This window comes from Leuresthes tenuis, unplaced genomic scaffold (assembly GCF_036924035.1).
Source record: "Leuresthes tenuis unplaced genomic scaffold, fLeuTen1.0.hap1 SCAF_5, whole genome shotgun sequence".
Lineage (NCBI taxonomy): Eukaryota > Metazoa > Chordata > Actinopteri > Atheriniformes > Atherinopsidae > Leuresthes > Leuresthes tenuis.
The window spans coordinates 26,241,298-26,264,248 of NW_027325359.1; the positions used below are offsets into that span (position 1 = coordinate 26,241,298).

The 22,951-nt window shown below is 39.1% G+C and overlaps 2 protein-coding genes across 4 annotated transcripts in view; one reads left to right on the forward strand and one right to left on the reverse strand.

Moving 5' to 3' along the window:
- Window positions 1-695: 695 nt before the first annotated feature.
- ciao2a (cytosolic iron-sulfur assembly component 2A) lies at window positions 696-9,360 on the reverse strand. Of its 3 annotated transcripts, none has more exons than XM_072386492.1 (5): window positions 9,098-9,358; window positions 7,711-7,875; window positions 5,150-5,199; window positions 4,850-4,916; window positions 696-1,428 (listed from the first exon to the last, which is right to left on the reverse strand). In XM_072386492.1, exons 1-5 carry the CDS (start codon window positions 9,219-9,221, stop codon window positions 1,328-1,330), a joined length of 507 nt encoding a protein of 168 aa, XP_072242593.1. In that variant the 5' UTR covers window positions 9,222-9,358; the 3' UTR covers window positions 696-1,327. The 3 variants fall into 3 exon arrangements, with proteins under 3 accessions (XP_072242593.1, XP_072242594.1, XP_072242595.1); XM_072386493.1 differs by having other exon boundaries at window positions 697-1,428; window positions 4,850-4,895; window positions 9,098-9,357; XM_072386494.1 differs by lacking the exon at window positions 696-1,428 and adding an exon at window positions 1,532-2,480 and having other exon boundaries at window positions 9,098-9,360.
- Window positions 9,361-9,860: 500 nt separating this feature from the next.
- spg11 (SPG11 vesicle trafficking associated, spatacsin) overlaps window positions 9,861-22,951 on the forward strand; it is a 46,571-nt gene continuing 33,480 nt past the window's right edge. The window contains exons 1-6 of the mRNA XM_072386488.1: window positions 9,861-9,971; window positions 10,048-10,262; window positions 17,693-17,880; window positions 17,998-18,225; window positions 19,580-19,790; window positions 20,552-20,689. Coding sequence (XP_072242589.1) covers window positions 10,048-10,262; window positions 17,693-17,880; window positions 17,998-18,225; window positions 19,580-19,790; window positions 20,552-20,689 — 980 coding nt within the window. The 5' untranslated portion in view covers window positions 9,861-9,971. The remainder of the gene's footprint in view (window positions 9,972-10,047; window positions 10,263-17,692; window positions 17,881-17,997; window positions 18,226-19,579; window positions 19,791-20,551; window positions 20,690-22,951) is intronic.

The following is a 22,951-nucleotide window of genomic DNA, read 5'->3' on the forward strand; positions in this document are numbered from 1 at the left end:
TGCCTCACTGAAGGCTGGCAGGTTTCCAAACAATTAACAGATGGTTCCATACTCTTTCCCTACCTGTTCAAAACCAAACACTGTTTTTCTGAGATCTTTAAAGTATTTTTATATTTCTGATACCATGATAATTTTCTACAGATCCCTGCTCTGCAATTTGGGGTCTTCCTCCTCCCAGTAGGTGTACTCAAAAAACCTCTAACAGGAGACGACCAGGAGACATCCTCAGCCGACTCATTTCAATGCAGATGAGCAGTGGCTCTACTCGGAGTTCCCTCCGGAACCCAATCTCTAAAGCGGCCCCCAGCCCCCCTCTGAAGGAAACTCATTTCAGCCACTTGTATCCACAATGTCCTTCTTTTGGTCATTACTCAGGTCTTGTGATCATACTGTAGGTCACGGTTGGAATGAAGATGGACCAGTAGACTGAAAGCTTGAAGGCCACACTGTTATCCTGTTAAAAACTTATTACTCAAATTTTACTATCATGTTAACTGCCAATCCAGAGGGTCTCATACCTTTGCCACTCATATGTTTATTGGACAGTTTTACTATTTTTACTCATATATAAATTTATATATAAAGTATAATATTTCGTTTAATGGGGTTGAATGATCTCAATTGAAAATCTGATGTTTTAGGTCATAATTTTTATGTTTTCATGCAGAAAAAAAAACTTTTTTTAATGCAATCTACCTCTTTTAAGAAAGAAAGAAAAAGAAAAAAACACTTTTTAGAGCCACAATTTCTACTCAAGCTTTAATCTATAATCACAAGCTTGAGGTTATTCAGTTGACATTTGCATTTAAAAAAATCAGACTCCTAAAATCGATCAACTCTAGAACAGATTAAAGCATTTTCTACATTTTCTATTTCTACTCTATGAAAAGAGATGAGATGCCAGATCTCCCCACAGATGAGTGTTTGAACAATATGAAAACAAAATACAGAGGGGTGGAGGACGAGGTGGAAGTGGGTCAGGAGGTGTGTTTTTGTTACCCACTTTCCTCGTAATCTTTGTGGTCTGTAGCAGAACTTAACAGAGGACAACAAAGAATGAGGAGGAAAAAAACAAGACGACTTTTCATTCCAGGTTGCAGTTTAGTCCTTTTATCAAAGCTAAGTGCATAAACTTCTTCATGATGACACACCAAAAAAAAAAAGCATCAAATGAATCATCAGGGAAAATGTGAATCTCTGATTTAAAGTAGATGCTCAGGAATTTTATGAATTACATCCTCAAGACACTTTTTGTTCATACATATACACACACATGAATATTTTACAGCTGAAAACAGTTTGCTTAAGGCATGTGGAGGTTCCTTATTCAGTCATCTGGTTCAATCACACACTGCTCGACGATCTCTCTCAGGTTAGGGTTTTCCATGGCGGCTGCCACTCGTTCTTTATCATTAATCTGCTTATTAACTGGAGGTACAAACAACAGTTTTCTTCGGTGAGTTAATGAAGAGACAGTACAAACAAAGTATCCTTTTTTTAGCCATGTTAGCAGTGTTTCTTTGTGTTGCTAAAGTTCCTTTCTTTCTTTTTTCTTCTTTTTTTAGCAGAGGTTTCCTTGTTTTTGTGCTGAAATTTTCTACAGCTCTCCCTTATAACTGCCTTCACACTTCACACAGAAAATCCGTGTAAGGGCAAACATGCTCTGCTCCAGCTCAAATGTGTCACATCATGATTCACTGTTGCACTTTTAACATCCTGTGTGTCTTTCACTCAGACTTTCTCTGTACACTTACGAAATTAAATATTTGCTCTTGGATTGTTGTGAAACAAACCTGTAAAGATTCCCCAGCCAACAGAGGACCAGACACATCATTGTCCAAGGAAGAAGTCACCACTGCTTCGAGGGTGAACTTGTTTAAAGTCCACTTCCGATGATTACCAGTTAGTTGGTCTCAATTTCTCGTGCACAGGGCTACTTGTTATTACACATTCAACACTTCTTTTCTATGACTTTTAGAGTTGATACACCAATGTCCATTTTTCCTATGATATATGCATAGCACCAAAGAAAAGTGACATCCTGTTACAATGAGAGGACGACATTATATCTGGCCTTATCAATACATAGATTGGGATGGGAACCGAGGAACTGTTGAACTGATCGCGAATTTAATAATCCAAAAAATTGGAAATTCTTTTAGCAGCATAAAAAAATATTGTTAGTAGTTATTAGTTGACCAGTACCAGCAAATAATACTCAGCCTCTTGGCCATAGCTGATGCACTACAATTGCAGAGTCATCTCAGTATTTCTGGAGATGATAAGACTCTGCAGGACTTTCATGATGTAGTTTGTTATAGCAATGGGTCTGTAGTCGATAGGTACTGGAACAAGGCAGGATGTCTTTGACAGCATTAAAACTTTCTTCTGACTCTGGCAAAGACTGAAGAAGTGCTATAGAATCCCATGTGGCTGTTCCGCCTTCAGGACCTTGGGTCTGACAGCATCTGGACCTGCAGCTGTCTCAGTGTAACATAGTGTTGGGGGAGATGTTGGTGAGACTGTTAAGGTCAAGGACCTCAATTAAGTTTCTCATTCTAATGGTTCTATATGGAGGGTTTTTCTTCATTTTTCTTCATTTTTACATGATGACACTGTCTACTATTTCTACAGATTCTGTTTGTAGGAACTAGGGGAGTAAGGATTAATGACAACAAATTAGAATTTGATTTCAACATCAAAGATGCATTTCCATCAGTATACGACCCCTGACCCCTCTTGATCGCATATGTGTATTCAGCAGGTCTATTAATCTCATTCTACCATTAAATTCTAGGTGAATAAGGTGTAGCGGTGAGTAAAAAGTTCATTAATAATATCAATTCATAGCCAGACATGTATTAAAATAAAACTCCAAGCAAAAGCAGAAATACCAATAACAGATATACTTGATTCCTGTCTTTTATTGGACATGTTGTTAGTTATTATTTAAAGCAGATATAGAAAATACCTTGTTCTCATTTGCAAAAGAAATTCTTCTGAGCCAAGTTAAAAGTAACACTGGAGGACTCAAAGCCGTGAGCATTTTGTTGTGTAACGTGATATCTGGAATTCTATTGGCTGGGGTAATTTGAACAGATTTCTTCCGAGAAGGAAGAGAATTCAAGAAGCTACTTTTGAAAAGCCTGTGTTCAAAGAAAGGGCTAAAACTGGATTGTACAGTCAAACAGTGAATATGGACGTAAAAACACAGTTTTGAGGTGGAGCGGAGCATAACTGAATGCAGGCAGAGATTCTCAGAGTAGGAGTGCAGAGTTTCGGGGGAGAGTAGTACAACATCTGAGCATGAAACAAAGAACAGCGCTCCAACATCGAAAGAAAAAGGAAAAGAAATGCTCTTGATCAAAGATCACCATATACCCCCTACTAATTAACCCCACTTGTGTTGTTCTTTCCACAAACATTGTCAGCAGTAACAGCATCAGAAAATACCAACACATACAGTATCTCACAAAAGTGAGTACACCCTTCATATTTTCTTATCTCTTTTCATGGGACAACACTGAAGATATGACACGTTGATACAATGTAAAGAAGTCACAGCTTGTATAACAGTGTTAATTTGCCCTCCCCTCAAAATAACTTAACACACAGCCATTGATGTCTAAACTGCTGGCAACAAAAGTGAGTACACCCCTAAGTGAAAATGTCCAAATTGTGCCTAATTTGCCATTTTCCCACCGCGGTGTCATGTGACTCGTTAGTGTTACAAGGTCTCAGGTGTGAATGGGGACCAGGTGTGTTAAATTTGGTGTTTTCGCTCTCAGACTCTCATACTGGTCACTGGAAGTTTAACATGGCATCTCATGGCAAGAACTCTCCGAGGATCTGAAAAAAACAATTGTTGCTTTACAGAGACGGCCCAGGCAGATTGCCAACACCCTGATTTACAGCGATTTAACCGGACAGGTGCCACTGAAAACAGGCCTCGCCATGGTCCACCAAAGATGTTGAGTGCACCTGCTCATCGTCATATCCAGAGGTTGTCTTTTGATAATAGACATATGAGTGCTGCCAGCATTGCTGCAGAGGTTGAAGGAGGTTGAGGTAGAGGGTTAGCCTGTCACTGCTCAGACTATATGCCACACAATGCATTATTGGTCTGCATGGCTGTCGTACCAAAAGGAAGCCTCTTCTAAAGATGATGCACAAGAAAGTCTGCAAACAGTTTTCTGTAGACAAGTAGACTAAGGACATGGATTACTGGAACCATGTCCTGTGGTCTGATAAGACCAAGATAAACGTATTTGGTTCAGATGGTGTCAAGCGTGAGTGGCTTCAACCAGGTGAGGAGTACAAAGACAAGTGTGTCTTGCCTACAGTCAAGCAAGGTGGTGAGAGTGTCATGGTTTGGGGCTGCGAGTAGCACTGGGGAGCTACAACCATGAATGCCACATATAGTGGGGTATACTGAAGCAGAGGGTGATCCTCTCCCGTCGGACACAAAATATTGGCACTTTGAGCACAATTTGGACATTTTCACTTAGGGGTGTACTCACTTTTGTTGCCAGCAGTTTAGACATTAATGGCTGTGTGTTAAGTTATTTTGAGGGCAAATTTACACTGTTATACAAGCTGTACACCGACTACTTTACATTGTATCAAAGTGTTATATCTTCAGTGTTGTCCCATGAAAAGATATAATAAAATATGAAGGGTGTACTCACTTTTGTGAGATACTGTAGGTTCAAGAGCTGCAATATATAGTTAAACTTTACCAACACAAAAAAATATCATGTGACAATATTTTGTGACATAATGCAGACATCTTACATGGAACAGAAGTATCTCAGTGAGAGATTGCTTAACCAAAAAGGGAAAAACTTACTATCTTCTTCAGTAGAATGTGTTCCCTCTGAAATGTAAATTTCCAACTGAAAAGAGAAAGAGAAAGGCTGTATGTTTCTATTACTCAATAATTATTTTTCCAAGAAATTCAATTACAATCAAAGGGGATTCGAAATGTCCCCTCGAAGTACATGGTAAGGTGTCCCAGAATTAGAAAGACTTGCACACACATGTGACATGAAACACATGTATCACACATATAGACACGCAAATACAGCTGAAGGAAACAAGATTTGGGTGTAGGGATCATTGAGTGTCATGTAATCATTCTGATACTCACCTTATGTTTAAATGGCAAACATCGCTGCAGCTTCACTTGTAAGCACAGGCCTGCAGACACATAAAACATCATCAGGCACAAACTGATCAGCTGCTGCTGCAAAGACTAATCAAAAACAGTGGCAACAATATGGTCATAAACATAAAGAATTAAATAAACTAAATGTATATACATATATATGGCATTGCATGTACTTCTGTGATTTATACTCTATATTTCAAACTTTTGCAGTGGTTTGAAGCTGTGCTTCTTGAGAGGATTATCAAGCCAATGCAAGTCGTCTACAAACAGGAGCAGCTAACAGAGCTATCCAAATGTCAACAAAAGCCTGAAAAAAAATCTCTGATTATTTGAAGAGGAAACAATGTGAATGTCAGGCAGGAACAAGACAATGGAACATATGGAGGAAGTACTTCCCTCAATACTGATGGGGAATGTAAGATCACCAGCATAGACGAGCTTGGAACGCTCAGGAGGACACGAAAAGAACATTGAGAATGCAGTATTATGTGTTTCACTGAGACATGGCTGCAGAAGCATGTCCAACGCCTCTCTATCTGGCTTCAAGAAGATAGGAGCCAACAGAGACATCGGGAGAAGCAGCGAAAGCAAAGACGGAGGTGTCACAGGGCTGGTTTACAACAGATGGTGTCATCCTGGACACGTCACTGGGACAGGATTTGTATCTGTAAAATTCAAGTGCTAGCTGTGAGTTTATGTTCATATCATCTACCAAGTGAGTTCACCTGTGTTTTTCTGGTAGTGGTCTATATATTACCTGCCGCAGCTGCAGACAATCATCAGCTCAGTTGTAGCCAGGCTACAAACACAACATACCAATGCATTCATGGTGACTTCTGGATATCTCAACCAGGTCTCCCTCTCAGCTATACTTTCAACAGTTTGTCAACTGCTTTGCCAGAAAAAAATTATATACTCAATTCTAAAAGATCCATACAGCTCCTCTGTTTGTCCTCCATTAGGAAAATAAGACCATAATCTAGTTCTGCTCACCTCCAACTATACACCCATTGATCAGTGGCAACCTGTCAACATATGGACATAGGGAAGCTTTGAGTCCATACACTGTAATGCACTCTGTGAGCCACATGGAGAGATCAATGCCATGAATGAATATGTGAGAGATTACATTAACTTCTGTGTGTCGAGCATTATACCCACAAAGACTGAGGTTCTTCCTCAATAACTAACCCTGGAACATCAGTGATCTGAAAAAAACTGCTTTATTTTAAAAAGAAAGCCTTCAGGGATGGATACAAACTGTTCAAAAACAGTTACAAAACATAACAGACAACAAGGAGTTGTACAGACAAAGGCAAGCTCAACACTGTGGGAGATTTGTAGTCAGGGCTGAAAAGATCACAGGCTTTGAGATGAAAGAGGATGCAACTGATGGAAGTCCAGACCGAGCCAATGAGCTGAATGTGTTCGATAGGTTCAGTTCAAATCACACAGCACAGTCGAAGAAAGAGCAGAAGAAACTGAACCAGATCAAGGCTGATGGTGTCAGCCCCAGGGTCATGAAGGTCTGTACAGAACAGCTATGTGAGATTCTACAGCACCTCTCCAACCTTAGCCTGTGTCAAAAGATAGTTCCAGTGCCGTGGAAGACATCCTAATTTGTTCTACTACCAAAAAAATCTCATGCATCTGCCCTCAGTGACTATAGACCAGTTGCTCTAACATCCCACACCATGAAAAGTCCTGAAGAAACTGTTATTGGCTCACCTGAGTAAACAAATGAACACCTTTCAGGACACACTACAGTTTACTTATTGTCCAGGGGTTGGTATTAAAGATGCCATCATCTACTTGCATCAGCGAGCACACTCATCTGGACAAAACAGGCAGCACGGTGAGAATCATGTTCCGATTGCTCCAGAGCTTTTAATACAATTCAACCAGCAATGCTATGTAAGAAGCTGCAGAAAATACATGCAGATGCCTTCACAACCACCTGGATTATTGACTACCTGAGTCTTTTTATAGAGTGAAGAGGGAGTATCTGAGAAGGTGGTCAGAAGCACAGAAGCATAACATGGGACTGTTTCTCTTCTCAGAGTCATGCTGTCTCCAGAAATACTCTGATGACATTGTAGTTGTTGGGTGTATCAGTGATATACAAGAGGCTGAGTATAGGAAACTGGCCATAGAGTGGAAAACAATTAACCTCATCTTAAACACAAACCAAACAAATTTGATGATTGTGGTTTTAGGATTACCAGGAATAAACTAATCCTAAGTGAAGAGGTGGAGGTGGTTTTTTTATACATGTGAGTTTAAGTGGACAACAGACTGGACAGGAAAGGCAACACTGGGGCTGTTTTCAAGAAAGGACGGAGTGATCTGAGTGAATCTTGAATAAACCTGAATAGACTGACTGAAACAGCTCTCCTGACACCTAAAAGTATGCTAAAACCCAATAGTTGTATATGCAGGCAAAATCTTCCTACATTTTTCATATAAGCGTCCCAAAGTTTAGTCACTCGTCTTAAGCTAAGAATCATTCAGACTTTCATGTTATCAGCCGTGTGACTCACCAATAAGAGTAGCCAGGGAGCAGTGAGGGACAGTTGGAGAGAACTTTATTATAATAAGATAATCATCTTCTCCGATCTCCTGGACCTCCACACATTTCTCCGTCACCACGTCCAACTCTTCCAAGGTGTTGGGCTTCTCTGGGTCCCGTATTGATCGAATCACATCTGATTGAGATGAAAAAGAAAAGGATTCCATAAAAATGCATATCTATTTTAACAACACCCAAAATGAACTTTGAAAATGAAAAAGGTAGGCAGTACTAAAACCATTCAACACAACAAACTGAGGCAAAGCAAATGATGTCAAGACAACAGTATCTTATAGAAGATACCTTTGTGCAAACAGAATTTCTGAGCTATTTTGATGCATTTGAGTGTATTGCAGCCACACTGAACTGGCCCCTGGAGTTTTTGATGCAGTGTAAACTCATGTAAAAGCTACAGGTGATGTGTGCCACCCTCATTGTTGAACAGAGTTGAAACTTTGATGTTGTTAAAGCTACAGTGTTACATGCCAATGAGTTGGTGTCTAAGACATACAGGAAGAAATTGAAAAGTTGTGTAAAAAGCTGTCAGACATATTTTGAGTTCGCACATGAGAAAGGAGCACTTTTCAACAAATGGTGTAAAACCTGTAGAATGATCAAATCTGCCCAGTTACGAAAAACTGATATTTCTGGAGGACTTTAAAAGGTGTCTGTCTCAACGTATACTCAGTGGGGAAATTACATTTGGTTTGCCCATGAATCAGAATTATCCGATTCAATTATCTGATCACCAAAGGCCACAATTTTTTTTTAAATAATCGAGTTCAGCAAGGTGCCTTTGATAATCATTAATATTTATGGATATAATACAAGGTTGCAAAATGGCTATTTTATTGATACAGTGGAACATCAACAGATTGTCACATGAATTATCTTAAGGATTACATAAAAGTAGATTTTTTCTCTTGCTGTTTAAGGAAGAAATTAAACTTTACATTAAGACTGCAACCTTCTAAAAAAAAACGTGGCTGGGCGCTGCTGTTGTTCCTTTAAGTTTGTTCTGTTGTGGGGAAAAAAAGAAGTCAGAGTGGACAAAGATCTCCTTTGTGAAGCTAAGACTGTTCAGCGCGGCTGAGGCGACCCTAACCCTTCCAGGTGGAAACGAGGTTGATTCGCAGATTAACAAGCGAGTATGTGGAAATGAGGCGGTTACCAATATTTTAAATACTTCTGTGTACCACTGTTACATCCATGTTTTTAACACAGAAAAGTCCAAACATGGGAGTCTCTGGGGCACTATGCCATCAAATAAAATTCAAATAACAAAGGCTCACGTGCTCACACTGCGTTGTTAACATTGGCAGCACAGCAGGAAGTAAACGCGGCTTAAAGACACTTACCGTACACTTCTAACGCTTTTTCATCCATCTTTTTGATTCCCAGGACATTCCAGTTGACAACAACTCTAGATAACTGTAAAACCTTGTTGACAGTTAACGACACAAAGCTGAACACTGTTTCCATTCTTTAGAAAACGCCATTATAAATTAAACCGATTAAAGAGCTGGTCCACTTTGACAGGAAAACAAACATGGCGTTAATGAGTCACAGTTTCAGCAGATCTGTATCACTGACAAGGAAATCTATCACCCACATCTGCCACAGAGGCTAGTTCCTAAACTGTACGGAGATCAGTGGTGTATGTGCAGCCAATGAGCGCAAACTGTGTCACATTCACGTTTCAGGGGAAAGCTGTCGATTGACGATGTCGACAGAAAGTTTTGACAAGAATTTAAAGTGGATGTATTTGGTACTCTGCTTTTTAAAGCTGCTAAGTCAATGGAAGCAACCTATTTCTCTTGCGATTTCTTTCGTTTCATTCTCTGAACGCCACTAAAAACGCTGAGGTTTCAAAGAGAAACTACCTATGCGAGTTAATGGAAATAAAACGGTTTTTTTATTATTATTTTCAAACACTAACACGTAGTTAAATGCACTGAGAGCATCGAAAATTCCAATAAAAAAAGGCATTATGTAGATTTATTATTATCAGACTAACTGTAAGAACAGAAAAGTTTGCATCACATTCGATCATTTTCGTCACAGTCGGTCAACGATAACATCGTCGTTTGATTAATTCAGTTCGTAGCCTCTAATTGCTCAGTTTCGGTCAGCTGACATTAAGTCATGGACATGTGACCACCAGTACTGAAGAATTGCTAACAAGAAGAGGAAATGTTTACATTTCGCTGATACCGTCCTTTTAGTTTTAAGGTATTTTAAAAGATTGCTCTTTTTCTCGAAAACACATGAATTCTCAAGTTAATACGTTTTCCATTATTGTGTCGAGATGTCAGAGGCACCTGAAGAGCTGGGCAGTACCTCCATAGAGGTTGCTGTTATCTCAGAGAACCAGCACTGTGGGAACGTAGACGACATCCAGAAGGCGGAACTATGTCCTGGCAGTGCCCTGCTCGGCTGTCTGGATACTCGGGGACATCTGGTGGTGTGGGACTCAGCAGACAGAGAGGTCCCTCCAGTTGCAGTGGACGGCTGCTTCGTAGAGTGAGCTTAATTGTCACTCTTATTTTTGAGAAACTGCCCTTGCATTATTCTTTGTTTATGGTTTTTTTTTGGTCCATTTTAAAAAAAATTGTGCTTAAATATTCTTTTGACATACTGCAGTGAATCGTGTCACTGGATCTACAAGTGGGTAATGATCCTTCATTTTTGGACCTAGAGGCTAAAAAAAAAAGGATTAAATGAAATGCACCATTACCCTAAAGCACTCAATGTATTTAAGCAGCAACACAATATAAAACCAAACTCAGTAGAGATCACAACAGTGGCTGAAACGTGAGGTTTAAATTTTTTTTTTGTGCCCAAAAATGTCAGTGGCAAATGGAACTTGTATTATGGCTCACATACTCTGCTGCTTTGCTATTTCAGGAGATACATACTTATACATGGATACATACTTACATACATACACAGATAGACGGATAGATACTCAACCTAAAATATGTCCATATGTAGGTCCACTTAATAAATTTGCAAAGTTATGGTGAACAACAGTACAGACGGAAATAAAATTATTAGCCTATAGGCTGTATGCAGTTGTTGCTTCTGAACAGTCACTAAGATGTGTTTAGTGAATCCTAATCTAGAAAACCTATTTAGCTTTGCCTTTATTTATGTTAGAATTAATAGTTTGACAGATTTATGGGTCAGTTTATGTTTTGGTTTAAAATTGGTCTGTCAGAAGTATATCTATATCAGTTTATTTGTTGTCCAATACTTGAAAACTTTCTTAAAGACCATGAAAAAGTAAATGAAAGAAAAATGAAAAAGATACATGGTCAATTTAATAAAGATGACATCACATAGCCTCTCCAGCAGAGTGACAACTTTACAGCTCACAACAAATGCAGCAGAGGATTCAGAGGTCTGAGCAGATGATGGCAAACAATCAAGTAGTATATTCATGGTCAATTGCTAGCTAGTTTGTAAAAACATTTATGAAATATCTCAGGATATTTTACATTACAGTATTAGCTCCTCTTCACACATGATTCTTAAAGTCAAAATAAATGTTAAAACAACCAAATTATTCATGTATCAAAGCTGGGTGATTCAGGACCACTTGACAAATATGGCATTTTCATTAAAGCAAGCTGCTTCCGTTTCTCGCGCAGACAAATCTGTGGGACTGTTTGGACAACAGTCAGAAGATTTGAGGATCTTGAATGATATCAGATGTCATCAACAGCCTAATATTCATGAACTGCTTACTGACCGCCTACCGTCTTATTTTTTGAGAATTGGAATGTTACCGTAGACTACCTTAGTGATTAAACTAGACTAATGATTGTAGTAAAGGGATATTCATTTGTAAGTGAGGTTGTGTTATACTTGTTCAGTTCAGTTCAGTTTTATTTATACAGCGTCAAATTACAACATATTTCATATCAAGGCACTTAAATAATTTAGTCCAATTCAAGCCAATTGGAGTTCAATTCATTGTAATCATAATCCAATGAAATCCAATGAATTTTTATTTTTTTTAAATAATCCGTTTCATTCATATAGTTAATTAAAAAAATAATTTTCTACTGGAAAGAGCTTGTGATTTAACTGTATAATTTAAGAGGAAATGAAAACCAAAGTCTGCTCAAATGCCACTTTAACATTATTCCACAGGTATAATCCTTAATTTTTGATCACGAATTACAGACTAGCTTTAATAGGTGAGGCTTGAATGGTCAAAATGTTTTCGGCAACGTCTTAAGGTGTGCAATAGTAGGAGGCATTTTACGTTTAAAAATTCTCAAACGCTACTGACAGACCAGTCCAGTACCAGCATCTTCTTCATCCACAGTCATTACTTTGTACTCTGTGCAGAATTCAATTCTGTTTTTATTTTTTTGTATAGTGCTAACTCACATCAAATGTCACCTCAAGTAGCTTCAGTTCAGTCAAATTGCTATCCGATTAAATCCAATTCAGTATAATTCAGATTAGTGCATTTCATTATATATATCGTATTCACATAAGGCAAATTCATGAGAAGTTGCCATGCAAAGAAAAACAATAAATGATACAGTATTATTCAATCCACCACCCTGAGATTGCACTGGCCTGTTGGTGGCAGTGAAGAGGAATAGCTCCCTTTCAACAGGACACCTCAAGCAGACCTAGACAAGGCAAGGCAAGTTTATTTGTATAGCACAATTCGTACATAAGGAATTCAAAGTGCTTTACAGCTACATAAAATCACAAGACGGCAAATAAAGTAATTCCAAAAACATTTAAAAAATCATTAATTAATTAAATTAAAAGTGAAGAGTGCAGATAAAACACTTTCAGTTGTCATATGCACAGCTAAATAGAACTGTTTTCAGCCTGGATTTAAACATTTCCGGAAGATGTGAGACAGGCCTCAACTCTGACAGACTGTTCCAGATTTTAGGAGCATAAAACTGAAATGCAGCCTCACCTTGTTTAGTCCTGACGCTGGGAACCAGCAGGATACCCTCCCTGAGGTTCTCAGGGTCCCAGTTGGTTCATATGGCTCTAACATGTCAGATGTACTTTGGCACTAGACCATGAAGAGACTTGTACACAAGCAGAACTGTTTTAAAGTCTATTCTCTGTGCAACAGGAAGGTGCAGAGACTGAAGACTGGACTAACATGGTCATATTTCCTGGTTCTAGTCAGGACTCGAGCAGCAGCGTTCTGGATGTACTGCAGCTGTCTTACAGCCGGTTTAGAGCCCAGTGAGCAGGCCGTTACAGTAGTCTAACCTGCTTGAGACAAACGCATGGATTAGTCTTTCTAAGGCTGGTTTAGACACTATTCCTTTGATTCTGGCAATGTTTTTTAGATGATACAAAGCTGCTGATGTCATTGATTTAATCTGGCTGTTAAAGTTCAGGTCTGAGTCCAATATTACCCCTAAATTTCTTTCTTTTTTTCCCTTGTCCTGTTCAGCATTATGGCAGCAGAATTGTAGTCTGAATACCTTTGATGCCAAACAGATTTGCTTTGCCAAGGGAAGTTTTATAAATGTAAAGCTCCCCTTGATGCCCATTTATTTATTTCTGTTGACAATATATGACATGTAATAGAACTGAACCGGACTGGGGGACAAGGAAAGAAGAAGAGGAAAGAAGAGGAAACAGAACAAAAATAGAAGCAAAAACCAGACAACCAGCTGCTACACCTGTAAAAAACAAAACAGACAACAATCCATGGCCTCTGAGGGGAATACAGCCTTAGCGCCACCAGGAGCACCTGAAAGCAGACAAGCAGAGAAAAAACATACACACAAACAAACAAAAACAAGTACACAAGGTGTACCGGTTTTGAGTCTTTCTTGTCTGATAGCAGCTGCTAAAGGTTCGATGAAAATAGCAAAAAGTGAGGGAGAAAGTGGGCAACCCTGTCTTGTACCTCTCTGCAGACTGAAGCTTGGAGAGGTTTGATCATTTGTCCTGACACACGCATTTGGAGAGCTATATAATATCCTTATCCAGTTGATGAAGTGTGACCCAAACCCAAATTTGTTTAATGCTGCGAATAAAAATTTCCAGTTCACTCGATCAAATGCTTTTTCTGCATCTAGAGAGACTATTGTGGTTTCCAGGTTGTTGATGGTAGAATAGTCTATGAGATTAATTAGCCTGCGAGTGTTAGTGGATGAGTGTCTACCCTTTATGAAACCTGTCTGGTCAGGATGTATTATAAGTGGAGTTATTTTTTCTATTCTTTTGGCGAGGGCTTTACAAATTATTTTGAGGTCTGCATTTATTAGCGATATTGGGCGGTAGCTGGATGGAAGTATGGGGTCTTTTCCTGGTTTCTGTAGCAAGATAATGTTAGCAGAGTTCATGTGTGGGGATAATCTGCCATTCTGCTTAACTTGTAATACCATTTTGTGAAATGCAGGTGCCAAAACAGTCCAAAATTCTTTGTAGAATTCTGCTAGAAAACCATCTGGTCCCGGGGCTTTGTTACTAGGCATATGTTGAAGGGCTTCATGGAGTTCTCCTATTGAAAGAGGTGAATCCAGAGCCATTGCCTGTTCGGTTTGTAATTTTGGAAGGTTGATATTATTAAGAAACTGATCTATGTTACTGTCTGATGGATCATTTTGTGATGAATATAAGGTTTTATAGAAGTCCCTAAAAGCATTGTTGATTACATCGGGGTCATGGGTGACATTTCCTTTTGAGTCTTTAACAGAAGTGATTGTTGTTTTCTCTTTGTTTCTCTTTAGTTGGTTAGCTAGGAACCTTCCAGATTTATTGCCGTGCTCAAAGTTCTCCAAGCGAAGTCTTTGTATCAGAAACTGTGTTTGTTTATCAATAATTTTGTTTAATTCAAGTTTAGCTTTTCTTAGTTCATTCAGTGTGTGTTCCTCTTTGGAGGTATTGTAGACAATTTCTAATGATTTAATCCTGAGTTCTAAATCTGATATCCTTGAACTTTCCCTCTTTTTCTTATTTGATGAAAAATAGATTATTTTGCCTCTCATAACTGCTTTTCCGGCTTCCCAAAGAGTACAAGCTGACATTCCTGGCAGGTCATTATTTTCTAAATATACAGACCATTCCCTTTTGAAATAATTAATAAAATCAGGGTCTTTTAGTAATGATGTATTAAATCTCCAATTCCTAGCTGGTGGTGTAACTCTGTTATTCTTCAGTGTGATAGAAACTGGAGCGTGATCACTGATAGTGATGGGGTGGATTTTGGTGTCTGAAATATCCCTCATCAAGGAACTGCTAACTAAGAAATAATCTATTCTTGAATACGAGTGGTGTACCGGTGAGAAGAAGGTGTATTCTCTAAGAGTGGAGTGGTGGGAGCGCCAAGCATCACAAAGACCAAAATCTTTCATATACTGTTTAACAATATTCGTGGACTGCCAGTTCCGCTGACTTCCTGAAGTACTGAGTCTGTCTACTCCTGAGTCTAATACCATGTTAAAGTCCCCTCCTATGATGAGTGCGTTATCTGAGTGATCAGAGAGTGAAGTGAAAAAGGAGTGAAAAAATGAGGGGTCATCCACATTTGGACCATATATATTTGCAATGCATAAATTCATATTTTGAATAGATAAATTAACTATTAGAAATCTACCTTCTGGATCTATAACTGTGTTGTTTACGGTGAAATTTAGGGTTACATTTACTATTTATCAGAATGGCTACACCTCTTTGTCTGGAGTTGTAACAGGCTGAGTACACACGAGGAAACTGTGCTGTGGTGAGAACATCAGCTACAGTCTTTGATAAATGAATCTCCTGTAATAAAACAATGTTCGCCTGTAAATCCTTTAATTTATTGGAGATTTTTAATCTCTTCTCTCTGGACCCAGCTCCATGCACATTCCATGAGATAAACATGCTCAGACTAACGCAGTGAGTGCTGGATGCTTGCTAAAAGCATCCCGTGCGTGTGTGTGTATATATGCTTCCATGAACATGCCATTGTTGGTGTTTCAGTTGTCAATATGAGCTTGCTACAATATGTACTTGCGCTGTCGATGCTGTGTGGAACTTGATTATGTGCTCTGCTCAAAACTCTATGTGCGCCGTGCTTGTTAACATTACTTATTAAGGTGGAAACGCAGCGGGTTGGGGAAGAAAGACCGAATAGAAAAACAGTGCAAAAGTGTGGAAGTGTGAGATAGAAAAAGGAAAAACAAAAACAAAAAAACATACCCAAATAAACAAATATGAACTGCATACATCCTGTGCTGGTGAGACTGGCAGTGAGCTATATATTTTGCCTTGATAGATAACTGTGAATTGGATAGATTATTTCATCTTACTTATGTCATCTACAGTGAAATGATTCATACAAGTTAACGAATACAGATCACCTGGAGTTTAGAAGAGCCCCTAAATTTCTAACTTGATCATTAGGTTTTATAGAGAGAGTCTCAAGGTGACTGATAACACTTTCTCTTTGTTTCTGTGGGCCACAGACAATGATTTCAGTTTTGTCTGAGATTAGCTGGAGAAAATAGTTTTGCATCCACAAACTGATCTGTACGATGCAGTGACAGAATGTATCTACAGGCCCGTGTTCTCCTGCCGTCAGTGTCATCTGCATAGTTGTGGTAGGACACATTATAGCTACGTAATAGCTGGCCTAATGGGAGCATGTACAGATTGAACAATAGGGGTCCCAGGATGGACCCCTGGGGAACCCCACAGACCATAGCTATTTGGTCTGAGACACAGTTACCAATTTCAACAAAATACTTCCTGTCCTAAAGATATGACTTGAACCAGTTTCAAGCACTACCAGAGATTCCCACCCAGTCTTCTAACCTCTGTAATAAGATTGCATGGTCAACTGTGTCAAAGGCAGTACTCAGGTCCAGCAGAACTAAGACTGAGACTTTGTGCCTGCGTCTGTGTTCAGGTGGATATTGTTTGTCACCTTGATCAGAGCTGTCTCAGTGCTGTGGTGGGGCCTAAAGCCTGATTGGAAATTATCAAAAGCATTGTTAGACAGGAGAAAGTCAGAAAGCTGTTGGTATACAACTTTTTGTAGGACTTTGCCTAAGAATGGCAGGTTTGATATGGGCTGGTAGTTGTTCAGTACTGTGGCATCAAGATTGCTCTTCTTTAGAAGAGGCTTAATGACAGCAGTTTTTAAGGCCTTTGGAAAAGTTCCAGTCTGGACTGAGATGTTAACTAGATGAGCGAGTTGTGGTAACAAATTGCTCAGCACAGACTTTAGAAATCTAGTGGGCAACTCATCAAGGCAGCATGTTGATGAACTCAGACTGCAGATGATCTCTGACTGTTTTGTGAGTAACAGGTGTGAAATGTGTCAGCTCTAGGTGTCTAGCTGGCTGCAGAGTAGTTATTTGTGTTGTGGAAATTATTGTATTTTAATGCCTTGAACTTTGTCATCAAAGTATATTGCAAACTCATTACTCTTAGATGTAGAAATTAGTTCTAAAGGCAGTGAAACTGGAGGGTTTGTTCATTTGTTTACTGTAGCAAACGGGACACGAGAGTTGTTACTGCAGTTTTTGATGATTTCAGAAAAATAACTCTCCCTCGTTCTACGCAAAGTCTGGTCTCATAATGAACCTGGAGCTTTAACTTGCGCCATTTCTGTTCGGCTCCCTCTTCTGTGCCCTGACCGATTCTTCTCTTCTCCATGGCACTCTTTTCCTACTTTTAACCATTCTAACCTTGACAGGAGCAATGGTATCCAAAACATTTAAGAGACCTGATGTGTAAGAATTCAACAGATCATCAACATTAGAACACAGGGTGTTCTCAAACCCAATCATTTCCATAATCTGTGTCCCTGTTCTGTCATTTATGAGTCTTCCCCGAACAACTGCAGACCCAACTGCTGGTTTGGGTGTAACAGACAGGTTGAAGAAAACACAAAAATGATCAGATAAAGCAACATCGACGACCTCCACATTTGAGATAACAACACCCTTTGTTTTTTGTAGCTTTTCCTGGGAGGAGGTGACTACCCACAATGAGGATGACTCCAAGTTCTATTTGTTGGCTGTTGGATCTCAAGGAAACCTCAAGCTGCTCGAGACTGAATCAGAGCGATCTGCCACCATTTCTCTACACTGTGTGTCTGAGTGTCCTGTAGACCATCTGCTGCACATTATCAAATTACAGGACCAAAGTGAGTATCGCAATATCTCTGCTGGCCCCCAAAAAGGTGCTGAAAAAGATGGGATGCTTAAAAATTTTGGTGATATTTATAATATGTCACTTTTACTGATTGAGTCTTTCATTTTAGGTGTGTGTGAGCTGCAGTCAGTGTTTGTTTTGTCTTTTGTGACTGGTCACTGCTACTTACTTGTAAATCGTGAGTGGCTGCTGCAGCTGCAGTGGAAGCAGGCAGAAGACAAACCACAAACATTTTCCTGCTGCAAACTCCAGCCGACCAACAGCGACAGACATGCAGCTGTTCACCACTGTGTCTGCGCAGAAACCCTATTCATCCTCGGCTCCAGTGGACAAATATGTATCCTTCACTCACAAAAGCTTTGATAGCTATGACTCATCAAACAAATATAAACTGCAAAACTTAAACTAAAACGCACTGTGCTGTTAAACTATTTTAAACTAAACTATCTAAAAGCCAAACCTCTTCCGTTACCTCTAGCCACGCCTCTTACTCTAGCAGGCAGAGGACTGTTTGCTCCAACAGATATGTCCTCTCAGATAATCACACATGTTTTGTGCTCATTGGTGTGATGACCTACTATATAAAAATACCTGTTGTCTAGGGACCACTAGAAAATGCAGCGATGTGAACATTTACAACCATGGGAGAATCATGAAGTAGCCTGATTACCAAGCTGTTGAAGCAGACAGTTTAGTGGAGACTGAGTGCACAACCTAGTCTTTAAGCCAACAGGTGCATGGGCTAGAGGGCCAGAACCTCAGACTCCATCCAAAAAGATGAATCCACAGCCTTCACACCCTCAGACTCAGAGGGAGAAAACATACCAGTGCAGGACTATGACAGTTGCTGATCAAATCCACTTGATTTGTTGGTCATCAGCATGTATAACCACTTCTGTAAAGCTGTTTTAATAGTTTGGAGCATTCAGGTTTGTGTTAACTCAATATTGAAGAAGAAAGGCACCAGCCATTATCTTTAAGGGGACATATTATGTTGTTGTTAGCAGAAGCTAACACGGTTCCTGAATTAAATTTCTGTGCCTTGCTTTGGTCAAAATAATACAGAAAGAAAGCACAGCAGTTCTTTTTCATTCATTCATTCATAAATCTCTTTAAACGGTTTCTTCCTTTGTTTATATGAAATGGTAGCTCTTTTCGTTCACTTTGAATAGAATGACATATTCTGTTCCCAAATAAAATTCTGGGGTCATTGCTTTGCTTTGTTAGTTTTGTTAATAGTCAGAGGTTGAGAATTTTTCAGATTTTCAAGGGACAGCCTGGGCATCAGCCAAGCAAATGACCTCATCACATGTCTGATTATGTGACTGATTGTGGCTAAAATGAGAAAATTAGGCATGCCCATTGGCAAGTGGTAACGCATTGCATCCCTGTGAATCCTGTCTACTTTTTTAAATATCTCTACTAACAGTGATATGAAAATCACTGCAAATGCAATGTTTTCCGCTTTCTTCTTCATCGTACATAATTAGGGCCGTAATGATCTATAATACACTGTTACAGAACAATTGCAATGTAAACATTAAGCTATATTTGGAATCAAGTGAAGTCATCTCAATAAACCACAATCCAGATGCAGAAAAGCAATTATTTTTGAATTGTTGCATGATTGTAGGATTTTGGGTGACACTGCTCCCTTCATCTCAAGAGTTTTCTTTAACCCTGCCCTCCAGCTGTGCATGACATCACTGAAGGCATTCTGTTGGCCAGCATTGACCTACCCGCCTACCTGAACTCTGGCTTAGCAGAGGATAAGCTTACGTTTTCATCCCTCTCCTCCTCTTCCTCCTTCTGCCTCATCCACGTGTCAGCTGATCTCAGTACAGCTGTAGCTGTCACTGAGTCTCACAACGCTATTGCCGTAGATCTAAACCACTATTTCAGGTACAGATGCAGGAGATACAGTTTTTGTTCATTTTTTAACAGTCTTGCTATTTTGTCCCCTCCCCTTGATTATATTATGTAAATTCCACTTTTACAGCTCCATTACCTTTAGGTAAAATTCACAGCCTTGGTATCCACGGATTGGTAAAAGTTATAAAAATTTTATTTTTGCACAATTAATTAAATGCAGCCATGCACAATTTGAGACGATGAAATCAAACACAGCATGCTCCATGAGTATTAGTCATCGTGGAACTAGGTTGCCTCGCTTTGGGGAATGGTTTGAAGAGCATGTTTTCTCAAAATGGCAGCAGCACGTTGTCTTTTGTAAATTTAGACATGGGACCAATCGGGCAAAAAGGGTTACATCAAAGGGCTGCTAAAGCTAATCAGAATATTGCAGCAATAAAACAATCTTTTCTTGATATAAGAGCATAAATCAAATATTGTGAGGGTAGGGTTCATTTGTATGTAACACAGACAACAGTGTGCATGGGAAAATTGTGGCTAGGCACCAAACAATTCTTAGCCTTTTGAAACGGAATTGCAGATGGCTTTTTCTGAACTGTGATGGTCTGACATAAGTGTTACTCACTGACCTGGGGGGACATTTAGCAGATCTACTACAGCAAATATCAGCTCAGCTGTCTGCCATTGTTACTCATCTGCTAGTTGATCATGTGCTGTATAAGACTGAGACTAACTTGGCTCTGTTCAGATGTTAAACAGAAGCATTGCCTATGAAAACATCTGTCTTCCAGGATGCATCCAGACCACCTACTCTGTGCTGTCCCCAAGCCTCGCCCCCCTCTGCAGCCCAATGACCCCAGAGACCAGGACTGCCTGTCCAGCTCCAGTTACAGTCTTACTGCTCTCGAATCTCTCTTCATTGATGACTGGTAAACTGCTAACATGTAAACTATACTTTCTTTTAGATTTTGAAAGTCTCAAGATAAGTATCTTTATTTATTAAAAGAAGCGGCCTGTTGTTTGAAGTGGGTTTAACTTACGTAGAGTGTATTTTGGTTATCTGAATAAACAAATCCTAGCAATCGTGTTCATGCTAGTCATTGACATGACACTGGTGATCATTTCACCAAGTAAATCAAGGTCTTTAAAAGATATATTTCTATAATTTAATTTTATCTTCAGTTGTGCATTTTTTTCCTTTTGTCTGGCAAAGTACTTATACCGAGAATATGAGTGAGGAGACTATACATAGAACACTATACATTAAGAAGTGGAAATACAAATAAATGAACTATTAAACAAAAGATCCACAATGTTTTATATCTAATGTTAATACAATGTTTACTGCAATAATATCACTTGTGCAGGGCCTACAGTTGCTGGCAACTAGGAGCAGTAGGCAGTTGCGCCTAATCATTTGTTAGCAGCTAAGAGGGGCATCGTATCCTCAGCTATAAAATAGGCAAATGAATAAGAGATTTGCACTAAGCTTGTCTGCATTTCTTTAACTCATTCATTGGTTTAATCAGTGTTAACAGGACTTGAATCTATGGTTCCATCTCACTTCTCTGGTGCTGACCTAATGCATAACCAGGGGAGAAAAAAATACTATCAAGATCAGAGGTATGATAACTTTTAACTTTTCAGAAGAGGAATCAGCAGCAACATTCAACACCTTTCTTCCATTAATACTCTGAAGACACTTGATCTTGTCCACATGTTTAATTTAATAATATTAAAATCTTTAAATGATATTTCCTATGTAAACTGCATTTACAATATATGATAAGGTAATATTATATTGAATGGCATTTTAGTTGCAAGAGTAAGCGAGGCCATAATCTAAACATGCTGCGTCAACAGCTTATTAAAACTACAAACCAAAAGTTACAAAAATGTTACAAAATATAAACATTAACAATGCTTATTTAGGGGAGGGATAGGGGCAGATGTATGTGGATTGATAACAGTCATCAGGACTGTATGTAAACTTCCTTAAAATTCCTGCTTCTAGTTTCCTGTGATGTCACTATATACATTCAAAACTGTTCACAAAATCAACTACTGGGGGTGCTAGAGGTACTGCTACAATAACACTGCCAGCACAAACACACTAAAGGCTTTGATTTAATATGTCCTCTTTCAAGGTTAGCAAACAAACTACAATCTATAATCTTCACAGTAGTGAAATGATAAATGCAAAGATGGGTGACCAGGTTATTTAGTTACATTGCCACCTGTGGAGCTAACAGTTGATCAGCGCTTTTTTTAAGGAATCCACAAAACTGCCACAATACTGTGGTAATTATTCAAGAAAAGAGAATCAGACGTGTGTCAATCATCTCCCCCAACACAATTTTACAACAGTAGTAGCCAGGGCTACACAATATTAGAAAAACATATGGTATGTGACATTGTTGAGTTGAGTTGGGCAATAACGATATGACAAGTAATATATAAACAAATTCTACATTATATGTTTTTATGCCCAGGTGTGTAGCTGAAGGTGGCATTCCACGACAACATGTCTGCATGTTGGTTTGCAGAAGAATATGCACAATAGCAGAACCTCCTCTAAGTGGAACCCTCATGATTACACTTTTGTGTAATAATATTACATTGTTCCTGGGAGTTTACCTGGATAACAGATTAGACTGGAAATACAATACAGGAGTTGTCTACAAGAAGTGGCAGAAGATACTTGTAGTTTTTCAGGAAGCTTAGATCCATCAGTGTCTGCACCACGATGTTGCATATCTTCTTAAAGTCTGTGATGGAGAGTGCAGTCTCCTTTGCAGCCGTCTGTTGGGTCAGCAGCGTTGGACCCAGTGACTCAAAAAAGGCTGGCTCTGTACTGAGGACTGCTCCGAGCCACTATAGCTGATTATTCAAAGGAAAATGCGGCAGAAGTTTATGTACATAATGAACAATCCTGCTCACCCTCTCCATAAAATAGCTTTGAAGCAATTAAGTCTTTTCAGTAATACGCTTCTTCAGCTCTGCTGCAACACAGAGTGGTGCAAGAAGTATTTCCAGCCATCTGCAAGAACCATACAGAATGACTGCTTAGAATAGAATCAATAATAAAAAATATATACACTGCAACAATATAAATTCTCTTAATAGTAAATCAAGTATTTTTTCCCATTTTTTTATTTTAGTTTGGTTGCCCTGTTATTTCAAGTCAATGT